The sequence below is a fragment of the Telopea speciosissima genome, chromosome 10 (assembly GCF_018873765.1).
Source record: "Telopea speciosissima isolate NSW1024214 ecotype Mountain lineage chromosome 10, Tspe_v1, whole genome shotgun sequence".
In the NCBI taxonomy this organism is placed as follows: domain Eukaryota; kingdom Viridiplantae; phylum Streptophyta; class Magnoliopsida; order Proteales; family Proteaceae; genus Telopea; species Telopea speciosissima.
The window spans coordinates 54,922,311-54,947,163 of record NC_057925.1 but is presented as its reverse complement, the minus strand read 5'-3'; the positions used below and the strand labels follow the sequence as shown (position 1 = coordinate 54,947,163).

Sequence of the window (24,853 nt, the reverse complement as noted above, 5' to 3'; positions counted from 1 at the left end):
CGATACCAATTCCTCGAGTCTGAAACAGTTGATTCACATTCTTTTCTCTGGTTTAGATTCCAACCAATTCCTACTGAATTTAATTCAAGAACAAAATCGAATTGAAATCAGCTAGACCTTTAAAAAGAGTATTTCCATCATTTATTCAGCTTTCCTTGTCACCCTTAATACATTTTCAAATTTTAACCTCCCAAAACCATTTCCATCACCAGAAAACTACCCTACCAAGCCACTGGGAGATGCCAATTTGATTAGACGTTAAATGACCATCAAGCGCTGCACAATTTAATGAGATAACATTTAGTGCCATCCCATACAACTAATCAAAGTTTACTTTTTAATCCATATAATAGTAACAAAAAAATAAATTGTAAAACTCAAGTTCATTTAATTATATATAAATTTCATTTTTTCTTTTTTATAATGGTTTTTTTTTTTTTAAGGAACATTCAAAAGACTACAAACTTATAAAACCTTTTCAATGATCATTGTTCACCTACTAGAGGATCTTATACTCTGTACACAATGAGAGTCTATTTGACAAGCTGCAATTTGAAATTTTGACCAACTACGAGTCATTGCCTGCGATCAAGAGAACTGCTCCATTGCCCCCATTGCTCAGTTACCAACATACGTAAAAAGATAAAGAAAGAGAAGAGAATTACGGACCACGAGCACTGTTAAAACAAAAGCAACCATGAACCTGGTCTTCAGGTATCATGCCTCCTCCCTTGCTCGTATCAATTGCTTCTAACAATCTCACCACTTCATCCATGTACGGGCGTTTTTCTGGATTTGCATCCCAACATTTTCGCATGATATTTGCGAATGAGCTTGGGCAACATCTAGGGATTTCTGGTCGCAAATTCTGTCAAGGTACATATAAAGTTAAACATTCAAGTGTAGACCAATTTCGTAGTGTCAATAGATTAAGAAAAACAATAAAATTTCAATTAGTTACAAGATCAACAGAATAATGTATAGTAAGAATGGAATGAATGATAAAATATAGTAGGAAGAAAAGCATAACATTACAACTTCCAATAGTTAACATTACAATAGTAAGAGGTGGAATAGACCAAGGCACTTTGATGGTATAAAGAATAAGAAAATGGATGGATCATTTTATTATATGCCAACTTTTGCCTTTTAAAGTACTTGTCAATGAAGATGGTGAGTAACTAACTATTGCCACCAACATATAACACTAAAGAACCAATTTGGATTTTAAAAAAAAAAAAAAAGATATATTACCTGTCGAACCACTGCAGATGACACTTCAGTAAAACTAAGATCAGCATATGGCATATCACAACAGTATATTTCCCATAAGCATATACCAAAGCTATAGACATCACATCTTCTATTGTAAGGTTTACCATCGAGTACCTATAAGGAACAGTTTGTAAGTATTCTTAAAAAATTATTGCAATTGTTCCTATTTCATTTCATATCATGCTTCTAAAACAACACATTTGATATTACAAGCCATGAGTACCTCTGGGGCCATATACCCAAGGGTACCTGTTTCACCAGTCATGTCCCTTGGATTTTGAGCTTCAACACGAGCAACACCAAAATCCGCGATTTTTAGATTTCTTTGAGTATCTAGCAACATATTTTCAGTCTTAACATCTCGATGTACAATCTTCTTGGAATGTAGATAGCTCAAACTGCAAATCAAACATAAGACAATAATCCCCATTTATCATAGACCAATTTTGAAAGCCTTCAAATTTACATAAAATGAAACAAACCCTCACCCTTTAGAGAGGTCTAAAGCAAGTTGAATCACAATTTTAAAGGCAAGTTTCTTTCGCCTATTTCTTATTAAAAACTGCTTTAGTGTGCCTCCTGGAAGATACTCCACAATAACACAACATGCTCTGGCAGGAAGAGAATTATGACCATCACTTGAAGAATTCTTTGAAGGAATCTTAAGATTCGAAGTTCCCATTGAAGCTCCAACAAACTGTGATAAGGAAAATGTAAGTTATGATTGGAGCACAGAGATTTCAACCCATAAAATGCACAAAAGTAACTGCTTGTTGTACACTTTGGGCCTTAAAATATTGTGTCCTCCTAGAAAGTAATAATAGAATGTTACCCTATATCAGGCAACATAAAACAACAAGATCTGTATGATCAAACCAGTCAAACGTAGAATTTGGATCATGCCTATAGCTTACAGAAATATCACCTTTGTAACATTTGAATGGTCAAGCTTGTGCCACACAGCAACCTCTTGTAGAAATGTTGCCCGGAGACTAGCGATTTCAGCTGTTGTTGCGATATCATCCTCTCCCCAATCCAATATCTTCACTACAATATGGAAAATAAGACCAAGTAGTTAGAACTTCTAATGCAGTTTAAATATGAAGAAGTAATCAGACATCGATGGCTATCCATTGGATGTCAACCAATTGATATCGGATGTCGACTCCAATCTGTGAAAATCCTTATTTAATTTTTTAGCAGGTTTGAACTTGGGCTAGGTCCAGACTGGGTTGGTTCATCAAATTAAGATGAAAATAATGGGGGAGGTTAGAATCCTCAGAAGGATCAATAATTCAACAAAATTTATTCTAAGAAATCTTAAAAAGAGACGAGAATCATAGACATCTTTCATTTTCTATACTAATGCACTGTGATTCTTTTATTCTTCATTCAATACCCAAGCAAATATCATAAAGAAGGAATCCTATTCTGGGGCATATAAAAATCTCGAACCCTCAAACGGTATGAGCACTGTTTCATAATGGCTTGACCCAATCAACACATTACGACATGTTGGGTTAACTAGTTAACCCAGTTTTTACTAAGACATTCAAAATAAAATGATTTCTATAACCTGGTAAAACCTTAAAATGTTGTATCAGATAAATTAATTCTCCATAATTATTGGCAATAACGCTATGATCAGAAACCTTAGCATGGCTTCTCTCCCTCTCTTGGGGGAAAGCAGTAACCAATAGCAAAAGAATCAATGTATTTTTTTTTCTCTTAAACCTTGTGGCGGGCTAGAGGAAAGCCTTAAACCACTCTCATCTATAGTGTTCACACAGACAAAAAAAGGGGTTTAGGCATGGGAGGCCCTTCTTTGCAAGAAATCTTAACTATTGCTCTCAAAATTAAGTGCTTCAAGCTTTATTTACAATCTACCATTAATAACCTCAAGCAGCCTAGTTTTTGGTAGCAAGACTTAGTGATACATCCAAGAATTTAATTAGAATAATATCTCACACTTTGAAACATGCCACATGTAAAAACATTGCGTCATCTAAAAGGGTGAAAAGGAAAAGCAAGGCCAGAAACAGTTGTATACTAATGCTGGCCAAATGTATTGAAACTTATGGAAGGACTGTAAGAAATTTCCAAAGCTAATTTGAAGGGTTAATTAATTACTTGGCCCGGTTAATTGGTGGGGATCCTAATACTGGAGCTGGTTCAAGCATGTTACTCGGTTCTAATTGAGATGGGCCAGCCCAAATCCATTGTGGAAGTGGGTTGGGGTTTGGGACGTACTATAAGTAGTAATTAAAAGGGTCCCTGCAGTCACGTTAATTCACTTCACTTTTCTCCCACAAAGAAAAGGGTTATTTCTCTGGGTGAAGAATGGGAGACTGCAGAAGATCCCTTCAAGGTATGTTTCGCCAAGGGCAGAGCTAAGAGGAGATCTTGGTTATTTTATTACTGTTCATCATCAGCATACTAAGGTGTTAGGTACTACAATCTCTCTCCTTCTATTTCCATTGAAAGTTGTGTTCTAGGATTCATATGGGCATGACAGATTAGGGTTTTATTGTTGTTTAAACCCAAAGGGGATTGTTTTAATCTAACAAGGACAAATACAAGTTAGCATTTATAACAACTAGCTCTATATGATGAAAAGAAACAAAAAGGGACTTGCCTAGTACCTATATAATACAATGTGGATCATGTTTTCTTGCATTTAGATCCTGGTTGCATCTTGTATACACATGAGATTGGTAATGGACGTCTGAGTGACAGCTACTGTGTTTCTGATCAAAATGGACCACATGAAGCAGTACACTAAAGAAAGGAATTAAGTTCTTCTAATCCTCCCAAATCTCCTTTTGTATATTTTCATTCGTTTCCTTTCTGTTCAGAACTTTTACAATCTGTCCAGTATGGGAATTTGGTCATGAAAAAATTATACTTAATTAGGCAAGTACATGTCATATCTCTGGCATAGGGGAATCTAGTTTAGTCATGTTACATTACAAGTTAATGTTCTAGATTAGATTCAAGTGGGTGACCTAGTTTCATTTTAGTAGGGTCTGAAGTATAGAAAAATTCCCTACTATTCTAAGAACTGGAGACACTAAAACTGTTTTAGAACATTTTCTTTTTGTTGGTTCGCAATTTAAAAGGGTGTACTTTTGGCTGATCTCACAGCCTGTGCGTTTGCTTCTTGGTTTACTTCTTCCCCTCAAGTTTGTTTTCCTTTAATTTCAGCATCCAACAATAGGTTTCGATTGATACAATCTACTTCATCATGAAGAGGGCACAACTATACATAAGTGGAAAATAAAATTTATGACAAAAGGGAAAGATGAATTTGAAGGTAAATCATATGCCTGACATAAAGTATGTTCTTTTTATTAATAAATCAATTTTCCACACCATAAGAAAAAAAATTGTGTGCTCTCTATGTGAGAATTTTTTTTCTTCTAATTTTCCTTTTAAAAATGAGATTTTATTTTGATAAAGCCCCTAGGTTCTTGAATTCTTATGCACTCATTTAGATAAGTTACATAGGTAACAGGAATTTGGGAGTTAGAAATGCAAAAGAAATTATTCCTTGATGAACATATTTTACAAGAAAATTAAATGATGAAGAGTTGTTCAAAGCATAATGAGCAATTCAGAATGTAATGTAGTAACTGAAAGGAAATTCTGATTGAGAAATCAACAGAATATTACCTAAGGAGGTCAAATTATGAAAGCAGAATCAGATTATACATGCCTTGACAATGAAATTAAACATTTCAGGGGGCAAACTGGGGGGAAAAAAAAAAGGAGGAAGTTTCCCGTAACACATGGTGATAGGAGAATCCCTTGCCCAGTTGCCCATGGGTTTGTGCATCTTGGGATGGGTATTTAGAACAGTGGGGATGGCATTGTCAACTTCATACAGTAGGGGGTAGAGTAATAATGACCCTAGATGGGTGGCCCCGTGGGTGAATCCTACTCCACTGGTTGAGGAAAACTTAAAAAAAAAGACAATTTTAAAAAAGAAAAACACCATAAATACTCAATATCATACTAGCAGTGCCACAACTGCAACATGAAATAATGTGGTATGCAACATAGGGCTGAAAACAAGTGTTCAACATACAAAGTGTCATACTGTTTTATCTATTGCAGCTGCAGCTAAGTTAACAGGAAAGTTACTAGGAAAAAAACAAGAAGGTCCAAGAAACAAAATTCTTTCACGTGATATACAACTCCTCAGAAAGGCATGACTACATTCTGCAGCACCTAATGTAATTACAAATTCCATATTCATTATAACTATCAAGCAAATGCATGCCCCTCCTTCCCCTACCACCACCCACCCCCCACACACACACACACACAAAGGAGGAGGGGATCTCAAATACATTCCAACTTGGAATCATTGATAAGGATGGCTAATGTTGTGCAGGTTTCACCAATAACTGATATTTTCCATTGGAAAATTGGTTTGACATTTGAGAAAGAATGAATATTGTATATCTAAAATAACCTTTAGAAACTTAAGATGCCAAAAATACATTAGATCCTAGGATAAAAATCAGAAGACACTGAAGTTATTTTATACTTCTTACTACAAGTGGAAGCATGATATAAAACATCCTAGTTCTATAGTAAAATAGTAACGACCAAACTGCTCTCCTAAACTACATAAATCAAAAGAAAAGTCAGTTTTTAGAAAAGTTCACAGAGAAGTAGTGAACCCATGCTAAATACAAGCTAAAAAAAATAATCTTTACAAATTTAAAAAACACAATGATAACAGCTACCTTTCTAAAAAGGCCATTACCCAATGTTGGTCCGGATTATGCAGGGTTTCTGGGAGGGGTGAGTTTGGATACGGTCTTAACCTTTGGCATTTTTTTACGCAAAGTGGCCACCCTCAATAATGCAGATCAATCAGAGGAACTGTTGGTGGTGGGTTTCTTTTAAGATAGAAGGAAAGAAATTGCTAGAAATGGAGCCGCAATGATAAGGAAGACAGGGAATCACAAGGATGAGGGGAAGAGAGAGAGGAAACAACCTCAATATAAACTAAATCAAACTAATTTTCCATTCCAAAATTTCATAGCCGCAATGATAAGGAAGACAGGGAATCACAAGGATGAGGGGAAGAGAGAGAGGAAACAACCTCAATATAAACTAAATCAAACTAATTTTCCAGTCCAAAATTTCATAAATTCGTGTTGTGTTTAAGACCAAATAGAGTGACTTTAGGACTTACAAACCAAATAAACAACTATCCCTTCAAGTTACCTAAACAAAACTAACTTAAATTGATCAAATCCTTGATATAAAAGACTCTCAAACAATAGACACTATTGACTAACAATAAGACAAAATATTTAATTAAAAATGACTCTTTCTATACTAAACTAACTTAATAGCATATGGGAGCCACAAAATCTTATATGTACGTAATCCCGTGTATAGAATTAAGATGCCCAAATATGGGCTTATATAGAGGCCCGTTATATCAATAAACCAAAAGAGGGGGGGAAAGGAAGAGGTATTCATGCACGGGACAAAAAGCCCCATCAACGATTCGTAAATAGGGGGGTTTGGTATTTGGATGGGGGCTTTTGTCCCCCATCCAAATGCTTTGTGCGTGACTGTGCACCATGCACAAAACCTTTTGCACAAAAAAAATAAGAAGAAGAAGAAGTCCCAGGTCCATGAACCAAACCATGGGCTAAAATAATGTCTTCCCAGGCCCGATTCGCCCTCAACTGGACAATCGTAAATGCATCATTCAAGACTCGAACCTGGGCATTTACCCCAACAGACAAACCTTTTACCATTGGTCCAAGCAAGGATCCTTTCTAGTACAATCTAATTGATTCTAAAATTCAAAAAGAATAATAAAATTCTGAAATCTTAAACGCATTTTAAATATATAAACGTAATGGTTCATTTAAGACAGGCTAGAAGACACAAAAAATAGTATTAATAAATTTCATACAATTGTGCCTTAGCAAATAACTTAATTTGGTTACTACAACATAAAATTGACATTCTAAACATATTGTCTTTCTCCCTACTATTTTATTTTCTTTATTTATTTATTCATTTTTTGGGGGAAGGGGAAGAGAGGTGTTATGGAGAAATAGTAATCAAGATGGGTGAATTGACATCTTAGGAAAAGGAAAGCATCAATTAATGCTTCCATCATCAAATGGTTCATCTTAAATGGTATATCCAAATGAAAATAAGATGAACTTAACCTTCAATGATTACTTTTTCATGGAATTCTCAACTCTTTTAGGATCTGTAATCATTTCCTTGAGTGGTTATACAATTTTTGCTTTTTCAGGCCTAAGGAGGTTGTCACCTAGTGAGGCTGAACCCAGAGTACTTCCAAAGGCTTAGGGTTACAAAAGGTTTAAATCTTGTTGAAGTGATGATAGAAGAAAATTCAAGGAATGCTAATTGCTGGGATCATGGAACCAAGGCCCATATAGATATAATCAAGGAAGTAAGAAATTCATCTTCAAATAAATTATCCTCAATGATGTAAAAAAATTGAGTCAACAAACGGAACTCTTATACAGCAGGATGATATTACTTCTATAAATATCTTCAGCCCTCTTTACTTTTTCCTTTTTACCATTATTTTCCCTTGTTTTTATTTTACTCTATATATGGGTCCTAGAGAAGTTAAACCAGTGTGGAATATCCTGATTCAGATGGGGATAATTAAGCACAATCAGAATTACACTCATCATCTGCCACTCTAATTTCTTGACTAATAGTAATATAGAACCTGATAAAACATCGTGGATCTTTAACTTTAATAAACATGGGAAATAGCTATTCTAGTGGGAATCCAATCTGAAAGTTCATGAAATTTTTTTCCTTAAATTAATAGTCAATCTAAACTTGCAGAAATTCTAACCCCACAGTCCAAACAGGGTGTTAATGAAGTTTTTCTTTTCCAAGAGAAAAAAGAAAAGAAAAAGAATTACCTGGAAGTCTCAAGACTCTGAACCAGAGTCAGAAACTAATGCCACACAGTATGAACCATTTCAATTTCATGCCCTTTGTGCTAGACAAAATTTCCATTTCATATGACTCCATTTTTTCAACAACCTTTACATGCCAACCTTGTATGCAATTTAAAATTTAAAGTTTAAACATACTATGCAAGAAATATCCATTTGATGTCTATAAGTACTAAATCATAACCCAAAAACGGCTGATAGTGTTTCAACAGAGCCACTTTCTAGGATGGAAATTGTCTAATAGACGGTTAATCATGACACTCCATGGTAGAATACCATGGTCTGGGTAAAAGAAAAAGCATGGCATGCTTACTTAAGTCTTAAGCCCATACATAAAACTCGAAGAAAAGTCACATATAAGCCAGTACTTGACCACTACAATTGAACATTCTCACATAGAATGCATAAGATCTCAGACATTACTAAATTCCATCACAGAGACATCTCAAGGCAGATTTCAGCCTCAGAATTTTATATACCAATGTACCAAGGAAGCAGTTAACAGGCTACAAATGAATATGGAATTCCCTGATCCAAGAAAGTAATTGCCAACCACGATGCCAAATTTATGAGTAGCAGCAGAAACACACTTCCAATACAGATTAGCATGGTAATAAATCCAACAAGAAAAAAGATAGAGCATATAAATTCTAGTACCAGAAATCAAATTCTTCATCTTCTCAAATAGTCCAATTGAAATACACGGAATTTAGATTAACGTAAGAAAAGAGTAATTACCAGCAACATCCTGGTCATCATAGATGCCTCGGTAGACAGTACCATAAGTCCCACGAGCTATTACATATCTTATGTCCAATTTAGATAAATCAATCTCCCACTCTTCCGCTGGCTTCGGTGCCAACGTGTTCCTCGACCACACCCTGCTAAGGTGCTTCTCCAGCTGGATATCCAAGCTCTTCAAATCTATCTTATCAGCTCTGAAAAATACATCTTTGCTACTAATATTTCCAACACCCATTACTTTCGAACCTAGGCCCCCCTCCTGAACCTGGACCTTCTCAGCTGTCTCAACCCTTCCATCTTCATCCATGGTCTTCAAATCCATCGTTACGAATTCTAACTGAAATATAAGAAACCAAAAAACGAAGCACAAGGAAAAATCACAATTACCAGAGAACAACTTTCAAAGGAGAAAAAAGAAGGAACCTTTATCAATTGCAACCAAAGTGACGAAATCCAGTCCAATTACAAAATAGTCCTTCATCCTAGAACTACCAAATTGACACAAAACTCGAAATTTTTTCTCTGTTATCCAAATCAAATCCGAACAAACACCCAGCAAAGTTAATACCCCAATCAGTGAATTAAATAGAAGAATAATTTTTATTTTTATTTTTAAATTTCAACCCTTTCCCTTAAATTCTAAGTAAGAACCTTGCTACAAAACCTTTCACAGAGACAAGCACCGAGCGATTTAAACCAAAACAAAATGAAACTTAGTATCCAAATCCCAGTTCCAGTTTCGATTCCCTCAAATATTGACAAAGCAACCGCAAATTAGTAAATACAAGAAGATCAAAGCAGAACCCGATGAATCTCAAGACATGTCGATTCTGATGACCTCTCACAGTGTCGACCTATGGCCCAAAATGAATCATTTTAAACACTGATAAATAACAAAACAACGACCACCAACCCCCCAAAAAAACCAAAAACTTGACCTTTGGCAGCCTCAAACCCACAAACTTACTACTCACCACCAGATCCTTATATTTTCTACCTTGAAAAAAAAATTCAAATGAGAAAGTTTTCCTCCATCATGAGTGAAGGGATCAAAACTGTAGAAAAAAATACCCAATCCCACCACAAAACAGTAATAATCCAAGGGCGAAAAAGGGAATAAACTGAAAACTAATTTAAATTTTTTTTAATTCCCAAATCCTGCGCCAATTAAATCCAGTCCAAAAAAAATCTCCAAAAACCAAATACTTCAGATACCCAACCACCAAAAAAATCAAAAGAAGAGAAATTGTTCAAGAGAAGAAAGGAAAATAATCCAGCTGAAGTGTATATGTAGCGAGAGAGAGAGAGAGAGAGATGGATAACTAAACCTCGAGCTCGAGCGTGATAGTAGCGACATTAAAGACGAAGTCCAGGAAGCCATGACATCATGGTTACATCAGTAGCTCAATCAATTGTTGTTGCCCTTTGTGGAAGATGCTAAAAGAAAGGAAAATAGAAAAGGGCCGAAAAAGCAAAAGGAGGCGGAGGAGGAGGAAGAGCAGGAGGGTGAGGAGAAGAAGGTGGAACAGAGACCGTCCATAAAGAGAGAGAAAAAAAGCGCGGGTAGACCTAAAATAAGATCTTGACTGCTTCAAATCCCCACCAACGATTCACAGATCAGAAAGAACTGAAAATTGGTATAGCTTTCATATATACCTAAATTGCCCTTCTTTTGGGAAACAAGAAGACAAAGGAACTACTTTCATATCCATCTTGGGATTATATGTTAGGGCAAAAAGTTTCGTACACAGCCGTGCATGGTACACAACTGTGCCCACAACCATTGGATAGGGATGAGGGACTATGTATTATACAAGATTATGCTCATCCAACGGTCAAATTTATGCCTATTAATAAGGTTAGTTATGTGTTACTTATAACTATTAATAATGGTTTAATAAGGTTAGTTATGTGTTACTTATAACTATTAATAATGGTTTAACCTAAATGACAATTGTGTTTTTAATACATGTAATTTTATGGAGTGTGTCCTACCTATTTCTTCATATTTTGTTATTTGTAATTTTCAGTTTATTCTAAGGAAGATTAACAGCATTGTTGAGGGCCTATCAATTTGATGCACGATAGTTTGGTCCAATTTGGATCCATGGATCCATGGATTACGGAGATGTGTCATGCTCTATCCGTAAGTGTTGCACATAATCTTGAATAAATTCCTCATTCTCCATTCTAGGGTTTGGGGGTTCTTGCAAAAAAAAAAATCTTTTGATTTTCCCCTCTCTTGTTTCATTTCTAAAAGTTCTTCAAGCCAAGGATAATAAAGAATTTTCAAATTAATATAAAAAATATATTTACTATCTTATTTTGGAAAACAAAATGTATTTATTGTCATTTTCTTATGCACTTTTTTATTACAAATTAAGACAATAAAAAAAATAAGATTACAAAATAATTGACACCGTATTAACAGTGGTTTCCATTCTTTATGTATTTGATGAGGAAGGGTTTGTTGTTAATCGTGTGGCCTTTGCATCAGCACATGGCTTATGAGGGGACGTACAGAAATATCTAATAGGAGAGACGAAGTCATTATTTTGTGCCCTCTTGTATATGGACTGAAGGAACGCAACTAGGCAACACTCTTTTTCCCATGTTTGAAACATGATTAGACAGAAGTGGATTTCTTGTCTTCAATTCTTTTTTTTTTTTTCCGGTAATATCTTGCCTTCAATTCTGAAGACCTAACAAAAGCAGCTACCTTTTATCCAAAGGAAGGAAAATATTCATTGGAAAAAAAGGAAGGAAATTTGATGACACATAAATGGTGACTGGTACTGATACCTAACAAACACGATATAGTTATGGGTTTTTTTTATCAAAAAAATAGATTTTTGATTCAATATCAAATTGCTACAATCAATCCATAGCAAAATTATCACCTCCAGTTCCTTATTCGGTCCAGTTTCCCTAGTGCTTGTAACAAAGGAGGTGAACCCCACCTAGGTAGAGTGTTCGTGTAGGGGTAGAGTGATCATTACACCCCCCCCTTATTAAAGGCATTGGGGGAACTGAGCTAAGCAGAAAACCGGAGGAAACAAAAATCCTCAATCCATACCGGCTTTGCCAATGGCCGTTACCATGAGTTAAATCCTTGATGTTGACGCTTGACTCTTGAGGGAGTGAAGGGGTTTTTTAGATTGATAAGGAGTTTTTGGTAAATCTGATAGGAAAGAGAAGAAACCGTTTAAGAGGCCAAGAAAGAAGGGACAAATATCTGGAATGGGAATGAACGATCCTCGATGAGAGACCGTTGATTTTAGGAGATAGTCCCAAAAATAGAAAAAGAGAATTATCGGACACTGTCAGATGACCCCTCTACCGTAGATTCCGTACGCACCAGAAAAACCGAACCTGCGTGAAAAATAATTCTTCGGAATAAAAACATGTGGTTTTAAATTTGCGAGCTTTGATATTAACCGTGCGAATAGCATCCAGGAAAAAGAATACGTAACAATCCAACGGTTAAAGACCACATCACGTTAGCACAGGTATGAAATAGAATGGGTCCTACCACAATATTAGAGTCAACTCAACTGATCCACGTTTCTCTGTCTTTTTTGACCAATACCGTTTTGGTCTTGGGCTTTGCCACGTGGAATTGTTCCAATTGGCCTGCCATTACTCAACTTGTTCAAACTTCCCTGTTGATTTCATTGCATTCATTGACTTTTGACTTTTTTGCTGCGGCAGACAAGAATTGCTAGCGCCACGACGCCGTGCACAGTAAGGAAAAAAGAGTTTAGTGGCGTAACTTCTTAAGCTACGCAACCTTCTCTCTTTTTTATCACTTTCTTCCCGATATTCTCTCTCCTCTCTGGTGTGATTTTGGGATCTTTGCCTTTTCCAGTTTCTTGATCGGTCCAGTTCCAAGTACTTGTAATAGGGGACATAATGACCATCCCACCCCTGTCTGAATACTTTACTCGGGTGTGATTCACCCCCTATTCGAGGCACTAGAAAAATTGGGTCGAACAAAGAACTTGAGGAGATAATTTTTCTGTGATTTTGATAGGGTTTTAAAACTTGATCATTTGCAATTTTAATTCAGTTCAAGAACCTTAGTATAGATCATCAAATCTAAAACACAGGAAATCTTGATTTTTGGGTGTGAATGGACCATGTCGGATTTGTAGAAATCAAAATCGACCATGGTTTTTTTTTTCTTTTAATCGATCATGGATGATTTCTATGAATTGATATATTTATATGGGAAAAAACACTACATTGTCACTATGGAAAGATGGAAATTCTACTCAAACCCATGCTTCGAGTGTGCTCCCATTGACTAGCATGATGCAGGCTCTAGAGGCCCAGACAACGATCTCTTGTCCTATTTATATATATCGGTATTCAAGGCTCTATATGACAATATTATTGTTCCAAAGTAGTGTTTATGAGTTAGAAACAATTTTTTGTGTTTGTCTAATATCAATATGAATACCGACAAATTGATTGTATTGACCAAACATGAATTATTTTTCATTGAAAAATGTCTTTTGATCTTGAATTGGACCGATACATTTTGATACAGTACCCAATACCATATTTTATGACCTTGGTTTTTGCTCCCAATTAACAAATCGTCTCCCACCTTCCATAGTGGTTTCCCCCCAGCCCACCAGCTTTAGGATCACTCTCTCTTTTTTATAAAAAGAAGTGGGGAAAAAACTTTGCCACGGCCGGCAATGCTCCTTATGCCCTCTCACATGGGGTTAAGAGTGCCAATTTGGAATCGAAACCGATCGCATAAAATCGTACCATTACAAATTTGCTATAGTATGATATGGAAAAATGGTATTGTTTGTAGTATGATACGGTATCAATATTAGAGTTGAAACCATTCAGTATTTATCAATACCGTATCTTATTACCTCATTGCATACCAAATAGGGTAAAATAGTAATTTTAAACAAGCAACTACACAAGTGAACCCTAAAGTGAATCACCCATTCAGACATTCACCCTCACGGCTCACCCTAGAGTGAGTCACCCTTTCGACTTTTTTGAGTTTCACCCATTCAGGCATTCACCCTCACGACCTCACCCTTTCGGCAATCACTTCATCTTTTTTGTTGCGACTCTCTACGAACTGTGGCGCAGCGGCTGACGGCAGAGAGGAGCTCTACTGGATTGGAAATTTGGAATTGCTCCTTCGTTGCAATCACTTCACAATTCACCCTCATGACTTCGTTATAAGGTTTCACCCACAAATCTATCACCGACCCTAACTAAATCTGATTTGGTTTCTTCTCCCGAAATGGGGGTAAGCTTGGAGGTATTTTATTTTCACTAGTCATGGTATAAGATAACAAAAATGGAACTTTATTGATCAAAACAGAAAGGAAAGGAAAGTAACATGACTAACATCTAGAGAAAGAGGATCAATTAACAATAAGATATCGCCAGTGATCTACCCTCCTTATCCTCTGGCTTGTAGTCCAGACTTGAAGATCATTACAAAAAGCTTCTCTCAATAGAGTTCTTAAACTCTCTCTTTCTTGATGAGATCGTTTTCTCATAATAGATGTCGCTTTCTATACCATATATATCGTATCGAAACCGTTTTGAATCGATACAGTATCGGTATTAGAATGGAAATTTTATGTTGTACGGTATCGATATCTGGTACATGTTTTCTATACCATACCGAAACCGTACTAGTTGATACCCTTACGTGGGGCAATGAAATGACTGCCTCATTCCTCCCCTTGGATGTCCGTGTGCACACTCCCATTAGCCCTTGTGTTGGCCCAGCCGGCCAGAAAACCCGATCAATTTTTTTGTTTTCCAGATCATCTACTCCGACTCCCCAAGTGATTATTAGGTTTAAATATAACAAAAAATGCTAATCTCACGGTAAATGTGAGGTCAGACTCATCCTAGCGAGTCGTGGTGCGCTTCATGCCCATGCTCACTAGGAGGTCTCGAGTTCAAATCTCCTAATTGGTACCTTATCCCCTCCCCGGTTCGATCTCCCACCGCCCTCTATGCAAAATATATTTATAAAGCTCCCAATTCCAAAAACAGAAAAAAAAAACAAAAAGAGTCCCATCAAATAAACTCAACTCCAGTCAATCTTATAATAACATTGATGACTTTGCATTTCACTCCGTCCCAAGTTTTCCTTGTCAATGGATCCTGTAGAGGACGGTTCACCAATGTTACAGTAGTTACAGCAAAGTTAGGGGAGAATTGAATAGTTATGGATAAATACTATTATTATAATTTTTATTTTCTCTCATCTTCTCTGCGTGTGCAGGTAACACCCATCATCCAAGGGTTCACAAACCCCTCCTAGGTTTTAGTTTGTTCTAAAGTACCTTCTCGATACCCATTCCCGCCCTCTCACGCCTCTCGGTGAATAGGATCGTGGGTGGAGCGAAACTCGATGCATAATATATATGTGATTTTTGCTACTTAAGGCTACAATATTTAGATTACATATCCAATGATGAAATAGTTCACTAGTAATTAATTACTCATAACATAGCAAGTCATCCTCTGTTTACACTATACAGGTAAAAATCATGTAAAAAGGTAAATTCCTAAGTAAAACCTCATTTTTACATAGATTTTACGTGGAACATTTTCACATTAAATAGTTTTTTAACCCGCTGAGCTGGGTTTTTAAAACCTTAGCCTAACCCTAGATTCCTGTAACTCAGCCCAGTCTCAGGCCCAGCCCACCCCTAGTCGATCCTATCAATCAAGGCCGAGCTAGGCCAGATTGGACTTGATTGATCATAGCAGCCCTTATGTATGATGTAATTATGTATAATTATTATTTCCATGTATTCTACCCAAAAAAAAAATTAATTTATTTCTATGTATTATATATTGGTATGAGCCCAACCTGATCGACCTAACCCTGCCCGACAACCCAGGTCTAGAAATCTCAGCCCTTACCCCAATATGAAGACTGTAAAAACCCAACCCATGCCCTATCGGGCTCAAGACTGGTTGGATAGGGTTGGATTCATTGGGCCAAACTTGCACCCCCTAGTGATAACATGTAAAATGAAAGGTAGGAAGACAATATTAACATGTATATATGCATAATCTTGAATCTAATTGAAAACTTTGATTTCCTATAGGCCTATAGGGTCACTTTTTTTTTTTGGTAAATGTCATTTAACATGTTTGTTTGTAAATTATTTTCATACTACAGTAATGCAGCACAGTGACCATAGGGTTTGAGTCTCTGGAAACAGTCTCTCCATGAAACGGGGTAAGGTTGCGTACATTATGATCCTTCCCAAACCCTGTAGTGGCAGGAGCCTCATGCACAAGATACGCCTTTTTTTTTTTTTTTTTTTTCAAAATATAATAATGCAGCCCAGTGTAAGTCAACTCCCTAACCCATTGAAGCACAAAACCAGATTCAAGCTTTGTGAGATAAGGGTTTGTATGGGTGAATAAGGACCTACAAAAAAGGATTTCAAATTAATCTGAAATTTATGAAGCAAACCAGGAATTTATGTAATTAATGTGATTGTGGCCCATTTGGAAAATTGGATGAATGGACCGGATTGCTCAAAGGTTGTATTAGATTTTAGGAAAGCCCAATCCTGGACCGGTCCAATAATGTTTCTAAACAATCAGATAACTCAAAATCTGTTTAGAATCTCAGGAATAATAGTTGGCCTAATCCAAAACCTAAAGGCATTAGGTGGAGAGAGCTCATCAACTATATGAAGACATTCTAAGTCCCTCCTTGATAGACCTTTTAATAGAGATGAAGTGCATCGTGCTGTCTTTCAAATGGAGGGCTCCAAAACCCCTGGTCCTGATGGTATCCCCCCAATTTTTTTCCAAAAATATTGGGACGTAGTGGGTGATGAAGTCACTGATGATGTCCTAAGATTCTTCAATAATGGTTTCATCCTCAAAGAGCTTAACAATACATTTGTATCCCTCATTCCTAAAGTAAAGGACCCAAAATCTCTTACACAGTAGACTAATTAGTCTATACAATACCCTGTACAAGATAATTTCTAAGGTCCTAGCTAATCAGCTTAAAGAGGTGATGCATGAAATCATTTTTCCTTTACAGGGAGCTTTCATTCCTGATAGTCAAATCTCAGAGAACATTCTTGTGGTTCACGAAATCCTCCATTTCATGCAAAATTCAAGGGGTAAGACTCATTACATGGCCATCAAAGCAGATATGCATAAGGCTTTTGACCGGCGAGTCGAATGGAGTTTCCTTCTTCATACCATGAGATGTCTGGGTTTCGGAGAACATTGGATCAATTGGATAAGTCAGTGCATCTCTACGGTTACATATAGGATCCTCATCAATGGTTCTCCTTCTAGCATCATTACTCCTACTCGAGGTCTGCGCCAAGGAGACCCCATTAGTACCTACCTCTTCTTGATTTGCACTGAAGCCCTCTCATGTATCATCCAAAATAGGATTCATCAAAGGGGACTTTCCACAATTAGGATTGGTAGAAATGGCTCACGAATTTCTCATATGTTTTTTGCTGATGATAGTTATTTCTTCATGAAAGCCACCCCTAGAGATGCCCAGGAGATTAGTGAAATCATTTCTCTCTATGGTGGTGTTTCTGGTCAAATGGTCAATCACCAAAAATCTAAAATATATTTCAGCAAAAAAACCCCTCAGCATATTAAAGTTACTATTTCAGGCATTGTCAAGATGAAATATGTTTCCTCACCTGGCACTTATCTTGGTCTCCCTTCTGATATCTGTCGATCTAAAACCAAAACTTTCTCTTACATTATTGACAGGATTAGAGATAAAATGTAAGGTTGGAAACAAAGACTCCTTTCTTATGCGGGAAGAGAGATCCTTCTCAAATCAATGGTTTCTGCTATTCCTAGCCACTTGATGTCTTGTTTCGTCTTGCCTAAAGGCATCACAAACGAGATTAACCGCATCCAAAGACAGTATTGGTGGGGTCAAGTCAAAGATGAGAAAAAAATTTGTTGGGTCAGTTGGGACTTCATGACTAAGAGTAAAAGTGAGGGTGGATTAGGTTTTAGAGATCTTCGCTATTTTAACCTAGCCTTTCTATCCAAACAAGCCTGGAGATTATTGGTTAATCCCTCTTCATTGTGGGCCAAATGCATGAAAGCTCGTTACTTTCCCAACTCCACCTTTTTGCATGCTCAACTTCCAAATAATGCATCCTTAGGGTGGAGGAGTGTCTTGGCAGGGAGGGATGTTCTCTTTAAGGGCATTAGGAAAATTATTGGGAGTGGCACTTTGACTAATATTTGGTTAGACCCTTGGGTTCCCTTTACACAAGACTCAAGAGTTCCGTATCCTAAGCCTATTGATTGCAATCTTGAGTATGTGGCTGACCTTATTGATCCTAACACTAGAAAATGGAAAAGTGATCTCTTATCTTCTATCTTCCCATCTGACCTCGCTCTTGAAGTGGCAAAAATTCCGTTGAGTTCCACAATCTTTGATGACTGTTGGATTTGGTCTTTTGATAAGAAGAGCGTCTTTTCAATCAAGTCGGCCTATTATGTTTCCAAATCATCTTCTCCCTCTTCTTCTCGCTCAACTAGACCTAACCCTCTCCCTTCCTCTATATGGAAATCAATTTGGAATCTTGATCTCCCCCCGAAAATTAAATCTTTTGTTTGGAGAGCGTGTCATGATGCTTTGGCTGTTAAATCCAACTTGGTTGAGAGGAATCTAATCTCCGACCCTTCTTACCCATGTTGTAATGAACCAACAGAAACTGTTGCCCATGCCCTTTTGTCATGCAACCATGCTAAGTTAGCTTGGTTTGGATCTCTTTATTTCCTTCGACCTTCAATGTCCTACTTTTCTTTTGTAGAGTGGGTTAAGTCTTGGTTTGAGGTTCTCGGTTTTTGTAAGAGAGATTGTAGAAAACTAGCCCAATTTTATGCTATTCTCTCTTAGGAAATATGGCGGACACGAAATAGAAAAGCTTTCAATAATAGTGCTACTAACCCACAAGAAACTTCATTCTTGGCCAACAGAATGATGCAGGACCTAGCAGCCACCTTCATTAACAAACCTCCATTTATGATCAATCCCTCACAGGGAATTACTCATTGGACACCTCCTATACAAGGTTATGCCAAGCTAAATTCTGATGGTGCCTTCATTAAAGGAACAACTTCTGGTTATGGTGCTCTCATCAGAGATGATAAAGATTTTTTCTTGGCAGGTGTTGCTCTCAAAGATATTCCAAGATCTGCCTTATATTCTGAATGTGCAGCAGTTGCAGATCCATGATTTGGTGGTGGAATCAGATTATGCTGATTTAATTAAATATGTCAGATATCTTTCTAATCCACCGTGGAAAATCTTACCTCTTATGCAAGACATTTGGAGCTTTCTTTCACACTTTCATTCTGTTATTATTATGCACGTTGTGCGATCTGCAAACTCTTCAGCGCATCTCTTAGCTGCTTTTGGAACCTTTTTTTATGATTCATCTTTTTGTAAATGGGTGGGTATGCCCCCTACTTTCTTTGGGATGTAATTGAACTTGATTGTGGGTATATTTCTGATGCATAACTTTCCATTTGACCGAAGAAAAAAAAAAAACTATATGAAGACACCAAAATGTCCATTTTTGTGAAAGATAAGAAGAAATAATCAACTCTAATTCAAGCTCATAACTAAAAAATATATCAAATAGAGTTGAATAATATATACCAACTTGTCCCTCCATAATCCAAAATCAAACATCTCTTTTGTTGTTATATATCACATATATATGGAGTGGAATCCAAACTCCAAACCAGTCATCCAATTTGCCTATATAAAACTAGGGGAAATGTTCTTTTGGGGAGAGGGGGGTGTTGAGGGGAAGCCACATCCAGACACAGTGGAGGGGGCGAAATGACAGACCCACCCCCATGAAAAGTGGAAATTCCATCCCCTAAGATGCCAATGTGATCTCTTATTGACTGACGCAAACACACGGCCCCTATGCTCCCCTATAGAGAAAGCTCTCCCATAAAACTATTAATGGAAACTTTTTTTTTCTTTTTATCTTTCGATAAAATAAGGCATAAACTAGGCCAATTTTCTTATCAGTAGATTGTACTAGTGGTGCAATAATCATATATGGTTTCATATCTCTCTCTCTCTCTCTCTCTCTCTCTGGGGGAGTGTGGTCCCTGCACACACTTGGGGGCCAATGAGAGCGTGTGTTGACATCATGGGGGTGGAATTTCGCCTTTCATAAGGGGTGGGGCGGTCATTTTGGCCCCTTCTGTGTCTGGGCGTGGGCAGTACACTCCCCCACAGAACTTTCTTCCCTATTTATGTATATATTTCTTGAAGAAATGTTCTCTGTGGCCCCAAACACACGGGGTGAAATGACCACCCCCACCCTCACCCCAACCCCATGAAATATGATAATAACAGCCCTGTTGATGTCGTCACACACGCTTCTGTTGGTCCTGTGCATGCACAAAGGCCACGCTCCTCCACAAAAAACTCTTGCCCATATTTCTTTTTGTCTTGTGGAAACACATGCTAAATTGCGCATGGGCGGACACTATGATATTCTCTGATCCTGTTAGTCTTGTGAACAACCTATTGATCCAAAGAGTACTCCAAAGAACAAGCTAGGAGTGGTTGTATTGTATTGTAAAGAACAAAAGCAGGCATCCTTCGATTGTTATTATGGAGGGTAGTCGTTGGCTAATTTGGTTCCTGTCTTCCTGCTTGTGGGGTCTCGCGTGATTGACCTTTTTGGCCCAAAGGACCACCGAACAATACATATATAAAGAAAAGAAAGTGAGAGAAGAGATACGATAGTAAAGGAAAAGTGAATAATTAACCTTTTCTCAGTTAATTACTATCATATTTGCTTACAAAAAGAAAAGGTTAATGGAAAAGTTAAAGATAATTAAGCTTCAAACCTAAGCTGCACACTCCATACTTCACAAGCATTTTTATGTATGAAGAGTGAAGACAATCATGTAGGACACAAAATGCTCCATTTGGTTGTGTATTTCTAAAGAGGAGTCTATTAGAGTCCAAACTAAACCTTTATTTTTAAGGGAGAAATTCAAGTATGTATTAATATCATAAAGACAAACAAAAGCTCGTTGTTTTACGGACCAACTAAGGGAGTCCATGATCTGTATATAATATACCATGTAAATGACATAATTATCCTTTATTTATGAAGTGCTTGAAATGCATTCAAACTCATGATCGTGTCTCATCCAACTTCTCATAAAGTTAGTGGAGTGCAGACTAGTGATCCCTCATCCTACAAAGAAATAGTAATATTGTCTTTAAAGGTTTAAAAGCGTGCAACAAAATCACAATAAACTATATAATTGTCCTTATATTCACATGTCTACTTGAGTTTGATCAATATTACATATCAAAAAACAGTGAAATTTTCTTTTAATCATAATAAAGGACATAGTTTCAAAAGCTTAATTAACCAGTTTGTTTTAAGATCGATCCAATAGAGAGGCCCCCTTACTCCTTAGTCCTTGGAATAGAAGACTTAGTGTTTTTGAAGTCCCTCAATTGGTATACATGACAGCCCTGAAAACCAAACTTTACTGACCTTAATTTAAAGACCACCGTGTTCTCTTTTGACCTTTAATGAATGAATACCTATTGTACAGTTATAATATATGAATTCTTTATTAGAATGTGATAATGGGTATTTTAACACATTTAGAACTTTGACTGAAATATTTTACTTCTTTTATGGTAGTTCCTAAGATTTCTTCAAATTTTACAATATTTCATTATTTTTCAAAAATTTCATCCAACAAAGTAAAGAATTAAATTTGCAATTCACAAGGCAAATGTTTTTTTTTTATCAAATTTGAATTTGAAACTTTGTTTTATTTATGTTCTCATCTAGTGAATTTCAGCTTCAAAAAATGGTGTAGGGGGTGGGGGTATAATAACTATTTTAGCTCATTAATTATAAATAGAAACCTCTTACTAAAATACAAGTACAAGATACTACACATATTGTACGCACATACAAAAATACATATGTATGGAAAATCTTAAAGCTCTTTCAAGTTTTAAAATTAGCCATATGGTAGACATGGATAGATGTGAGTGAATCAACGTGATAGAGGTGGTCATATTCATCTCACTGGTCAAGTTTCAGTCTCAAAATAAGCAATGAAAGTAACTCAAGAGTCTATCCAATGTTTTCGAGTGAAAGTTTCTTGGTTAGCCCACCTTACCTAACTTGGTTGACCCATAATATTTACAATGTGGAATGTTGTATACGGTCCAACTTTTATAGATATGTAGAATACAAGGTCCCTTGTTGGAATTTTAATTTGTTTTTAAAATTAAAGATTCAAAATATTCAGAGGATTATGTCAGGTTCCTAATAGGCACCATTAGGCACCTAAATGACCAATAGGTGTGACTATCGGACTACTTGTTTGTGTTATTGGTGAAGCCTGATATTTGGTCCAGAATGTACGGTTGAAATCTTCGGAGGACCATGTCGGCCTCAAAACGATCTCGGATTATCGAAAAATGGCGTACATCCTTGCCAAAGGCTAAGGGTTGTGTTGGGCTTGTCAAGATCTTCGAAACAGTATATTATGGGATATACGTTATGTTTTGGTCCGACCCTGTCCGGTTTGGCAATTTCTGGGTCCAGGGGTATTCTTGTACTTCTTCAGGTTAGGGCTTCTCTATATAATGTTCTTATCTCTGAGAGGACTATAAGAGAGGTTTTGTAATTTTTTCAGAGAATAGTGAAATTCGTTGTGTTGCTCGGCCGTGGATGTAGCTTCCATTTTGGGGGTGAACCAAAATCCTGTGTGCTTGTTCTTCTTTGTTTTTTGTATTTCTTCAGCAAATTGTCACTCTGGGCATTGTTTTCTTAACAATTTGAATAGTCAACAAACAAGTATTTTGTGAAAAGACATGATGTTAGGGCATGTCTCTTGGAGATATCTTGTAGTGGTGTCTCTTTCTTTGCTATATATAGAGAGGGATGTTGCCTATTGCTCTAAGATTTTGAGTGGAGATCTAGTTTTCCGGTAGCATTTAAAATCATTTTTCTAAACCTTCTAGTGAGCCTAGCCTTGTTCTCCCTCGTAACCAAAGTCTTCGTGCAAAAGACCAAAGTTTGGTGATAGTTTTATCTTGGAAGTAAAACGCAAGGAACTCCGGTTGCATTGGTATGGGAGCGTTTCAGACCTTAAGGAGAGTATCTTCATTGATGCGACTCAACCACAATTGGTTCGTGGCTATCAACAACAATGAGTTCGTGACTATTAACATCATCACAGTCTTATTCTCTCAAACCGGGTGTTTGTTAACAGCATCCCTTACTCACATATCAAGCTTTGAGAAAGAAAAAAACAAAAGTCACATGAAAATACAACATGGACCACCAAGAGAAGCTTGTTTAGATGGAACTCAACAAGGGCATTTTTTCTTATAATTTTGCTTAATTACAAGACTACCATTGATAATTTTTTTGGAATTGGAGAGCTTTTAATAGAGAGTGCTCCGGGGTATAGGTGATGAGGATAGGCCCCAAGGTGGTTTGAACTCATGATCTCTTATTTGAAGAGTTTGGTCTTTGGTCTTTTGCCAACTGAACTGATCCCTTGGGGTACTACCATTGATATTCTTTCACCTTTGAAATTTTCACATGTGAAATAACTTTATGATTAAACTCTTGGATCATCATTACATTTTCACTTCTATTGACAAAATCGAAACTACCCTTCCTTTCGATCTCAAAGTACTAAAGCCCATGGTGAGGGACCATGAGTGTAGCAATCTTTATCCCAACAAAAAACAACCAAAATGGTACTGATAAAATTCATGTTTTTTTTTTTTTTTTGGGTGAAATTCGATGAAGATGTTAGTTGTAGAGTTATGTCGTCATCTACTAGTAATAAACAAGGTGGGACTGCTAGCGTAGACAATAAGGAGGTGGGTCCAAATGCAAAACTGATCCACTACCGTTGGTTGCCTTATCTCCGTGACATCAAAGAATGGTCAAATTAAGTATAGGCTAATTACACCGAAATTCTAAGCAATCAATGAAAAATCAAATGCGTTGTGACTCATTAATGGCAAATCACATGCCTATTGTGAGTCACGGGTTTCTTTTCTGGGTCCACAGGGGCATGGTTTTAGGTATCTGGAGTCGGATCCGGATCGGTAGCATCCGATACTTTATCAATGGTAAATGACAAAGAAGCCGAAGAGAGGGTCTGGGGAGGACCGAACTCTTATTGGATCGAACCGAACTCTTATTGGACCAGTTTTGATATGGGCTTTTATGAAACTGGTAGAAATTGAAACTGATCGGACTGTCTAAAATCGAATGAACTTGATAAAAAAAAATAGAAAAAACTAAATTAAAAATTATTTTTATAGGTATATATATAAATCAAAACGAACTAGTACAACCCGATAAGAGCCAGTTAAGCCAACTTGATCAAGTAACAAAATAAGCCAAAAAAAACTAAACTTTGGTTTAACGGTTTGGTTTCGGTTTCATTTGACCCAATACCAATCTAAAAATCAGTTCAATCGAACTGAAACCAGATCGAACCAACCGCTTGACACCCTAGACGTTGTGTTACAAATTGGGAATTGACTCATATGGAGTCATGGTACCTTCCGGATCCCTTTCCATGTAAAAGGTGACAATTCCAAGCAATGTTGTTAGGGATGATGGGATGGATTTCATGATGGGTTTGGGGATCCCAAAGCAACAACCATCTAAAGTCTAAATCCTTATTTGTTTCTTGAAGGGTAGTTGTGTTGTGCCCCACCATAATCATACCCCTTAATAAAAGCCTTGAGGTAATTTGATTGGAGTATAAATTGAAGG

At 36.8% G+C, this 24,853-nt stretch overlaps 1 protein-coding gene across 2 annotated transcripts; it reads right to left on the bottom strand.

The window, feature by feature from the left end:
• Positions 1 to 454: 454 nt before the first annotated feature.
• LOC122642861 (serine/threonine-protein kinase STY13-like) lies at positions 455 to 10,451 on the bottom strand. Of its 2 annotated transcripts, XM_043836464.1 has the most exons (7): positions 10,342 to 10,451; positions 9,000 to 9,344; positions 2,201 to 2,322; positions 1,764 to 1,972; positions 1,499 to 1,673; positions 1,255 to 1,389; positions 455 to 868 (listed from the first exon to the last, which is right to left on the bottom strand). In XM_043836464.1, the coding sequence occupies exons 2-7, from the start codon at positions 9,325 to 9,327 to the stop codon at positions 662 to 664; spliced, it is 1,176 nt and encodes a 391-aa protein (XP_043692399.1). In that variant the 5' UTR covers positions 9,328 to 9,344; positions 10,342 to 10,451; the 3' UTR covers positions 455 to 661. The 2 variants fall into 2 exon arrangements, with proteins under 2 accessions (XP_043692399.1, XP_043692398.1); XM_043836463.1 differs by lacking the exon at positions 10,342 to 10,451 and having other exon boundaries at positions 9,000 to 9,802.
• Between the last annotated feature and the right edge of the window lie 14,402 nt (positions 10,452 to 24,853).

What these genes read in the sequence shown, in the direction of transcription:
- LOC122642861 (XM_043836464.1), bottom strand. Translation starts at nt 9,327, where the DNA reads ATGGATTTGAAGACCATGGATGAAGATGGAAGGGTTGAGACAGCTGAG. An exon ending in TTGGGTATATGGCCCCAGAG is followed by an intron (nt 1,390 to 1,498) that starts GTACTCATGGCT and finishes TGTTCCTTATAG; the next exon opens with GTACTCGATGGTAAACCTTA. An exon ending in CATCTGCAGTGGTTCGACAG is followed by an intron (nt 869 to 1,254) that starts GTAATATATCTT and finishes GTACCTTGACAG; the next exon opens with AATTTGCGACCAGAAATCCC.